The sequence below is a fragment of the Ursus maritimus genome, unplaced genomic scaffold (assembly GCF_017311325.1).
Source record: "Ursus maritimus isolate PB19 unplaced genomic scaffold, ASM1731132v1 scaffold_28, whole genome shotgun sequence".
Taxonomy (NCBI): domain Eukaryota; kingdom Metazoa; phylum Chordata; class Mammalia; order Carnivora; family Ursidae; genus Ursus; species Ursus maritimus.
Genome location: NW_024425341.1, coordinates 15152986 through 15162825, shown reverse-complemented (window position 1 = coordinate 15162825; position 9840 = coordinate 15152986). Strand labels below are relative to the sequence as shown.

At 43.6% G+C, this 9840-nt stretch overlaps 1 protein-coding gene across 1 annotated transcript in view; it reads right to left on the bottom strand.

Annotated features, from left to right (window-relative positions):
• MTMR7 (myotubularin related protein 7) overlaps positions 1 to 9840 on the bottom strand; it is a 54162-nt gene that overhangs the window by 19442 nt on the left and 24880 nt on the right. The window contains exon 4 of the mRNA XM_008710938.2: positions 8714 to 8846. Within this exon, the coding sequence (XP_008709160.2) occupies positions 8714 to 8846 (133 nt within the window). The remainder of the gene's footprint in view (positions 1 to 8713; positions 8847 to 9840) is intronic.

The window sequence follows — 9840 nt, the reverse complement described above, 5'->3', positions numbered from 1 at the left end:
CGGCACTCCCAGGGACCTCTCGCCACTCCCTGGGCGCCTGCTGTTTGGTCTTTTTGTTTAACCCCAGGCCGTGACCCAAAGTGTTCAACTTAATCCTAAAATACACACATTCCACCACGTAGGGTCTCAGGACTCCACTGATGCCTTTAAATCTTCCACAGAAAACATTACCTTGCAAACAGTTCTGTTTTTTTTTAACTAAATAGGCCAAACTTTCTGGTTGTTATTATAGGGCTTAGGGCTAGTTGGCATTCCTGTTTATTTCAAAAGGTCCAGGGAGCCTGAGGGATATGTTGGCACCCGAACCCTGAAGCTCAGCCCAAGAACAAATGATCCTTTTCACCTTCTCTTCCTGCAAGGTATGGAAATGACAGCAAGTTTAAAAATAAAGACACCAGGCTTTCCAGCTAACCTGGAGATGGTCTGTGCCAAAAGCAAGAAAGGAACAGACAGGTCACAGAAACAAGGCCCCAAAATGTACTGCCAGAGAGAATGTTCCAGTGCTTCCCTCTTCAATTAGCTCACTCAGCAAGGAGACGAGCTGCTGTATCTCCTGCCAGGCCAGCTCCTTTCTTCCCACACTGAGAACCGCTCCTTGTTGAACACTTGTGTTTTCAGGAACACTTAAGCTGTGTACGTTCAGTAAAATAACCTCACCAGGTTTTCAAGCAAGGTAACCGCTTCGAGGGTGTTCTCCCACCAAATGCTCAGTGGCCGGGTAGAAGCAAACAGCCCTGCAGATGATTAATACACACGGACAGATGGGGGACCACTTGAGACTCAAACAATCAGTGCCTGCATTTTTAAATATAAAACTGGTGGCTTTGTTTGGATAAACTCAGGATAAGGCAGAAATACTGATTTGTTCACTCTTGTTGCCAAACCCAAACCAATATTTACAAACCATTTTGCTGAACGAAGTTCATTTCAGCTGACATCAGAGGCATATGCCACAGAGAATCGTACTTCGTGGGAGTTTAATGCCCAGGTCTAACAATATTTGTTTTACGTAAAAGGGTAACCATATCCCATAAATATATAGAGATAACACTAAAAAAAGAAATGATAGATACTTATAGGCCAGGAGGATATAGGGTATTTACTTGGAAGAAAATAAGCCTTACATGATCTTCTTTCGAGAGTTCCTAACACCAATCTCACTTCTTCAGGTACGGGTCGCTGGGTGGGATCAGGGAGGATGCAAAGACAGTCTCCGTTTGAGCCCCGGGGGATCACTCTTTCTCGTCTCCTAAGAACTAAAGTTGAAGAGTTCACGGCCCTCCCTTAATTACCAGCCTGACAGCCACCTGAGTTCTGCTGATGTTTGGTTTGTCCATTTCCCATTTTGGAGTCAAAACGCCAACCCCAGTGAAATGATCTTCAAAGAACTGGTAAAAGGATCATAATCTCCCTTCAGTGAACATCGTAGGAGGTGAAGCAATTCAAAGAGGCTTTATGATGGCCTGTGACATGGAGGTGTTTGGTTAAGCCTGCTTTATGGTCTGCCTCCTACTTAGAGCCCACCATGGTGACACGGAACGAACTTCCGAGCTCTGCATGAACTGTATTCAACTTATTAATGCTAGTGGTATGCCCCTCCCTCCCCAGGCCAAGCAATGTGGGCCCTCTTTCTAGAGAACCCTACGGTAACTAGAGAGCTTTGCATATTAGCTTCTCCGTAGGACACCAACAAGAGTAGTGACGATTCTTTAAAACAATTCCAGCCTCGTCCATGAGGTGCTATTTTCTGGAACTGCTATCCAATCATGCCATGAAATCCATGTTTGTCCAGCCTTGTTTTATTGTAAAGAATTTGATGATCATACAAAATTGGTAAGGTGCAATCAAGCCTAAGTTCTTCATACCTGTGTTAGCCCTGCTTGCGTAATAGCACAGAAAACAGTGACACAAGCACACATATGCATAAGCATGTGCGTGTGTGTCCAGCTACTAATAAACATGAATGCGTGTATCAATCCATGTACACACACGCGTTCCAGGAATACGAATTGCCATTGTCCTAAAGGAAATCAAGCAGCAGGTTCACAAAAGAATGCCCTCGCCATGTACTAGCTTTGCATATGAATTTGTGTCTAAAAACGCCATTTGTGGCAAGTAAATAAAAATATATATGTGCCCGTTTAAATTACATCTATGTATATAAGCTTGGGGCTTGGGAGTTTTCTCCCAATGAACTGACACAACCTCCCATCTACAGTAGGTCTGATTTTTCAGACACAAGCGGCCCAGTAAGGACACTGTGATAGGAATCTAGTTCCTTGACTCCGATTACCATATGTTTTCTACTACAAATAGAGAATAATGGAGTCACTATGCAAACTGAGCCAGGATGAACAGGAAGTTAACTGAAGGTAAGGCCTAAAGTCTGAATAGGAAACTGAAAGCAAACGGAAAGAGAGAAGTCTAGACCGGGAGAAAATGCTGAGAGGCTCGGAAGTCGGGGTGGCTATAAAGTATTAGCGGCAGGCACTGGAGAGAAGGCCCTGGAATCAAGGAAGATGAACATGGTGGCAGCAAATAATTGAAGCGGTGAGATAAGCAGCAGAGGCGGCAGGGGAGGGAGCCGGTGGGGGCTCGACACATCTGCTGAGAAAGCTGCCAGGACCAAAATTCCCGCCAAATCTCAAACCTTACTGTTGTCGCGGACAAGGAAATACTGAACTGCCAAATCCCAACTCCAGTCTTACGAAAAAGCATCTCACCTGGTCACTGTGTCTATGTGTCGTGTCTATCTTTAGTTGTATGGGAGGCACTGTCTTCAACAAGCAATCGTTTGGAAATGCCCTAGCTATCCGAAAACTAGCCGTGATGATTGACAAAATATAAAACCATCATTCTGAGGGTGAAATTAATCTTGGAATTGTCTCCGTGAATGTCAAGGGACAGCTTACGTAGGATGAAAATAGCCACTACTCTCTCATTAAATCACTTTGCTTGTCCTCTCCTTGACAACGTCACCTAGAGATGAAGTCCTTGACTCTGACATCCAGTTCAAACACTGGACCATCCGCCTTACCCAGGGATCACCCTCAGTAATAAGCAAGCATCATCTTTCTTCCTGCCCACGATTTCTGCCCTACATCAAAATCAGTACTTCATTTTGTATTAACGAATGAAGAAGCATTTTTCTACCGATGCCCAGCGTGTAGAAAACTCTCCGTAACCATCTGACACGCAGATGAACGTCTGAGAGAACTCTGGTGGCCCCGGCTGACTCCGCACTTACTCTAAGCAGGGATCGTGCCTGCTGCTCTGCATCTGTTCTCTACCATATCGGGGATCAGTCACTCCCAATGTGCCGACTGGAAAGGTGGCTTAAAGAAGTTTACTATCTCCTCATCCATGGTTACACAGTCAGTAAATAATTGAGCTGGAGTCCCGTCCACAGCACTTACCCCCCGCCCCAGGGCATGCCCTTTTCCTCCACGCCTTCGTGCTTAGGATATGCTTGTCCGGATCAGCTGATCCCACGCCGCACTCTATCGGCCACATTCTACAGCCTCTTACAACCCCACAGAGAGCAAGGTACATGCTCTTGAGCCATTTCTCTCCTCCAGGTGACCATGAATTGATAACTAGTAAAGCCTGACAGGACAGGTCTGTTGGTCATGCAGAACGCTCTTCGAAAAACCTCATATGTGAAGCTATCTAGTTCCACTTAAATGAGAAATTAGGTTTCTGTGTAGAAAACCATGCCTTACTGCTAAATTCTGAAGGACAATAACCAGATTTTTAACCAGGTCTTGCTGGCTGTCTCATCTAACGGGTTAGTAATTGAGGAAATCAGTAGTGGTAAAAAGTCCAAACACGGAGAACAGAAAAAAGATGAACTTTTATAGCCTTTTATTAGCTCCTATCTGGTAGAATTTCGTCAACTTGTAGGCAATGTAATAGGAAATACTTTAAAATGAAAAACTTAAATCTGCGTATCTATAAAGAGTTGAAGTGCTCCATTGTTTCCAGGTTGAGTTAGCCATCACCTCATAAAGACATGAGGTGAGCAAGAAAGTCTCCAACAAAAGGGACATTTGAACTGAGAGCCGCAACCTTAACTCTGAGCAGAGAGAAGTGTTTCATGGAACCCTCAGAGCTGGGTGTGTTAGGGACTGCTCCTTTCTAGACCTTGCTGTGCCCAAGGCAACTTGGCAGGGAGACCAGAGGTAACCATCATACCTACCGCCTCCCATGACATACTCAAAATTCTCTGCTTTCAACTGTCCTTTCTACACCCAACGAAGGTTCTTTTTTTTTTTAAGATTTTATTTATTTATTTGACAGAGAGGGAGACAGCCAGCGAGAGAGGGAACACAAGCAGGAGGAGTGGGAGAGGAAGAAGCAAGCTCCCAGTGGAGCAGGGAGCCCAATGCAGGGCTCGATCCCAGGACCCTGGGATCATGAACTGAGCCGAAGGCAGATGCTTAACAACTGAGCCACCCAGGCGCCCCCCAATGAAGGTTCTGAATAATCAGCCTTAGAACCTTCACACAGAAGTGCAGATCAGATATGATCTCTGGGGCCACCTGATTTTGCCACAAAATTTCTCCACTGTCAATGCCACCATTCCAGGGGGTATGACAAACGTGGTTACACTTTGGGGGACCCTAAAAAGATTTCAGTCTTTTCAATTGCATTGACTCTAGCCCCTTTCAAACAGCTCTTCACTGTAGTGTTGCCCAAATTGCTGAATGGACACTAGCCTTTCTTCCTGTGCTCTGGACCTATTCCCTTATGACCTGCCATCAGGCTGAGGTTTGTATCTCTGTGAAAAAATTTGCTGAGAAAACATCCACAAGACCTGACAGGTGGCTTATTAAATTATTTCTGATGGACTTTTGCTGAGTGGACATTGACCGTATCACAAGGTAAGCACTTCCATGCCTCTGAAATTGTGCTGTCTTACTCCATGTCTCTTGAATATCAAGAAATGGAGAAAAATTACCCATAAAAAGGCCTAGGACCTACCAAATATATGTCTGGCTGACTGAACTAATCTATAGCCCACTAACTTACCCATTCTATTCAGTGCTTACTTCTAAGTGCAGTATTGCTTCCTAAGAGAAAGCATAATGCACCTTACATTGGAAAGAAAGCACTTTATAGTTTGCAAGGAATCTTTTCAATACATCTATAAGTTAGAGACAATACATTTGTAATGTTGTTTTACAAATACAGGAAATGAGGTCTGTTCAAGTTTATTCAGAGACTATAAAGCAAGAACCTAAAACCAGATCTTCAGATTGTTAGGCTAGGGCACTTTCTACCCAACCGGCTACCTAGAGAGGCCATAAAGCCAAGTGGTTAGAAGTGTGACATCTGGATCCATACTGAAAATCTTGGTTCTATCATCTACTGTTGTGAGCTTGCATGAGTTCCTTAGCCTCTGCACCTAATTTCCTCATCTGTAAAATGAGGATACTCTGGAAAACAGTATGGAGGTTCCTCAAGAAGTTAAAAATAGAGCTACCGTATGATCCAGCAATTGCACTACTGGGTATTTACCCCAAAGATATAGATGTAGTGAAAAGAAGGGCCATATGCACCCCAATGTTCATAGCAGCAATGTCCACAATGCCAAGCTGTAGAAGGAGCCGAGATGTCCTTCAACAGATGAATAAAGAAGATGTGGTCCATATATACAATGGGATATTACTCAGCCATCAGAAAGGATGAATACCCACCATTTGCATTGACATAGATGGAACTGGAGGGTATTATGCTAAGTGAAATAAGTCAATCAAAGAAAGACAATTATCATATGGTTTCACACTCATACGTGGAATATAAGGAATAGCATGGAGGACCATAGGGGAAGGGAGGGAAAACTGAAGGGGAAGAAATCAGAGAGGGAGACAAACCATGAGAGACTCTTGACTCCGGGAAAAAAAACTGAGGGTTGTGGAGGGGAGTTGGGTGGGGGATGGGGTAACTGGGTGATGGGTATTAAGGAGGGCATGTGATCTGATAAGCGCTGGGTGTTATATGCAACTAATGAATCGCTGAACACTACATCAAAAGCTAATGATGTACTACTATATGTTGGCTAACTGAATTTAAAAAAAAAGAATAGTTCTAACAAGACTGCTATGAGGACTACTTGAATAAATGCACCTGAGAAAATTAAAACAGTGTCCGGTACATAGTAATCACCCTGTAGATGTTATAACACCATTACTATGTGGGGTGGTTATCTGTGAGCCTGTCCAATGCCATACCCACAAATCAATGAGGAGTGCTCTAACATGATAGAAGGTACTAGGCTCAAGTCTTGCTTTGTTAGGAGATCCTGGGAATTGTGTGTTTTTTAAAAACTTTTAAATTAAATATGTAATATAAAAATATTTTAAATTTGTAGGATGCCTGGGTGGCTCAGTCAGTTAAGTGTCCTATTCTTGATACCAGCTCAGGTCTTGATCTCAGGGTCATGAGTTCAAGCCCTGTGTTGGGCTCCACACCGGGTGTGGAGCCTATTTAAGGAAAGAAATATATATATATATATATATATATATATATATATGTGCTTTGAAAAAATAACCTGCCACGTTGTGAATAGCATATATGGAGAGGTCCACATGGCAGAGAAATGGGGGCTTTCTTATTGACTGTTCCAATAAAAAAAAGAAAATATAGGGCATCCTTTTATTATTTGAGGGAAAAACATTATATGATCAAAAGGGAAAGCACTGTGGAAAACAACCAATTACAACATTGCTAAATAACTGGAAGGCATCACACTACCCACTGGGAGGTACGAACACTTGCTTTAGGACTTCTAAATCGAAGTTACAATGAAGAGGGCTCTATAAAAGGACCTATACTGGATGTGAACTTGGTCCTAAATTTCAGTTTCTGATGAAATATCCTGCAGCTCTTGCTCACAGACAGAGCCAGAATGCAAACAATTTTTCTTTTCTGTTATTCAAAATCTATTCTGATTATCTTAACAGTGGTAAAAAAAAAAAAAATCGAAGACAATAATAACCATGAATAAAAATGCACTGTCCCTCTTCCTACCAAGTGACCAGCAGCACAAGCCTTCCGATCTCTTTGATGCCAAGGACAGCTGTTGGAAGCAGGAAAAGCCCGAGAAGGTGGGTCTGATTGCATCACTTCATCAGCTGAGCCTCCACAAAGTGGTTTATAATTTACTTGGTAAAAACAGATAGTCAAACATTGGTCAAGTTCCCTGAAAGGCATCCAGAAGGTTGCCCTTGCTTACTGCACTGACAGAGGGCTGAAAAGTGACGTCCAATTGCTGTCATCCCTCATGTAACAGAGACTGCCCTTCAGGACTCGGTCAGTTTGCTGTCCTTTAGAAGAAGAGAGTCGGACCACAGGTAGAAGGGCAGGGGGAATGGCTCCTAATAAGAGACCAAATAAATGCTAATTCCAAAACCGAAGTCAGAGGGAGAGGTTGTAAGAACTCTTAAGAGCCACTTTCTGCACTGAAGAAAATGTATGTTCTCACAAGTCAGCTTATGAAATTACTAAATGACAAGCATATCAACCTAAATGTTTCCTAATGATTCAGACAGTGATGCCCACCCTTCAGACTAATGTTAGACTACTCTTTTAATAACAGTACAAAGCTAGTCCGATTTTTTGACACCTAAAAAGCACAGCTTATAGCAGGGACGGCCACACTGCCCATGATTATCTCCAGAATCAGGGGCGCCTGGGTGGCTCAGTATAAGTGTCTGCCTTCCGCTCAGGTCATGATCGTGTACGTACCCCTAGAAAAAAGGAATTCAGCACTTTCTTTGTCCTCCTTCATTCCACTCTGCATTTCCTATTCACACAGCCCACTGTCCTCGCGCTCAGCTCCACCTTTCCAGGGCCTTCACTCCGAGTGCAAGCACAGCGTTCACAGCCTCTCCAGGACCCCATCGTACAAAGCAAAGGGTTTTGCGTCCCCCTTTCTCTGCGGTTCCCACTAGAGCCAGAAGTCGTGGGCTGTGGCAAGAGATTCCTCCTTGCGCACCTTTACAATCACACGGAGCTTAAGCAATAAGTGAGGCCGGTTTTGCTTGAAATGCAGAATTTCTGCTCATCAGCTTATGGCTGGTTTGGCCACAAGAATGGCTGTTGTACATTACATAATCCATCTTTGTAATCTCCTCCCCCATAAGCCTGTGTGTCAGTGTCCTGCGGTGAAAGGTGCTGGGGGCGGTGGGGCGGGGTTCGCCGCGTGCGCAAGCGATGACTGCGCAGGCGCACTGCAGTGGTTGCCGCCGTTGAGAAGTGAGCATCAGGTCCTCCAACACCCTCCCTTCTAAGGGCCACTCGGCCGCTCGAAATCATTTTATACACCTCATCTCCACACATGAACACAGTTGGCTACTGCTTTATATGTAGGACTGCTTTATCTAAATGGCTTTGAATGTGGGTCAAACTAATATCATGAGGGAGAAAGAAAAAATACTCCTGTGCACTTTTATCTTAGATACGAAGCACTGGACAGTGCCTGACTTTGCTAACCAGGTAAAAAACCATTTCCCCATGACACTTACAAAAAAAATCAGAGAAAGCTTAAATGTTTAAGTAGTCCCTGCAATACGATATTCTCCTCTTGACGTATCCCACCTATATAAACAGTATCATCATAAAAACAATTAAAAACAAGACTATCTTATTGCCCTTGACATTACAACATTTCACAGTATGTTTTGATGCTGTGCAGAAGGAGATGGCTTACCTTCCAGCATTTTTTGCAGGCTGCTCCTCATGACATGGATGTTCTCTATCCCGATAAACTGAAACTTGATATTGGAGTAGTTGTCTTCGTTCTCGTAGCCTTTCCCAGCCGCACGATTTGCCATCGCATTGAGCTGCGGTGGTGAGCAAACCAGAGTAGTCACCAGTGATATTCAGAGCATAAACCAACCAAAACAACTCACCAACAGCTGTGACAGCATTCAAAATGGTGTGCGGAAACAGAGCATGTTTGAAATCACTGGAACATTCTACTGAGCTACGTGATTGCCGGCACTCATGCTGAGCTTATATTTATACATGTGTTGATGTGCAGAACACTTTCTTAGCTGGAAAGCATTCTACAGATAAACCCTTCTGGAGATGCCTTTCACGGTTCCGTCAGAGATGCCAAATTGAATATGGAATTCTGTGATAGAGCCAAGTTGCCCTGACTTTTTTTTTCTTTTTATTATTATGTTCAGTTAGCCCGCATATGGTACATCATTAGTTTTTGTTGTTGTGTTCAATGATTCATTAGTTGTGTACATTAACCAAACGTTATAACCTGTTGGGTGGCAGAAGAATATCAGCAGATACTGCTAGCGATACAAAGGTCTGTAAGTTAAATTGTATCTTCCAGTATTATGTTGCCAATAAACACATTGTCCTATAGGAATGGCAGTGTGATTTTAATCTGCCTACAAGAATCCTCCAATTAAACCTTGAGCAGACATCACTGACTAAAATGGCGAGCGCATGCAGAACTATCTCCAGAGCCATGTGCTCCAGGCACTTTATTTCAATCTAGAGACCTGCCAAGAGGGCTTTTGGACCATTTTCATTATCACAATTTTGTATATGGTGGGGGTTTCCCAATGCAAAGTGCATTAAAGATAATGGACTTCTGCCCTTGTCCTGTGTAACTGAAACCAGGAAGGGGCCAAGTCCTGCCTTGACTGGGAAATACATGCATTTCTGGAATGGCTGATTCCTGCTAAAACTCTATCCTTGCTGTTGGGCTAAGTGGGTGATCACATCCCAGGAAACACTAGTCACTGACCATGTTCCTCTTCTGTCCACGAAAGGCAGGAGGGTCCTCCTAGGCAGAGAACTGACACCAAGAACTCA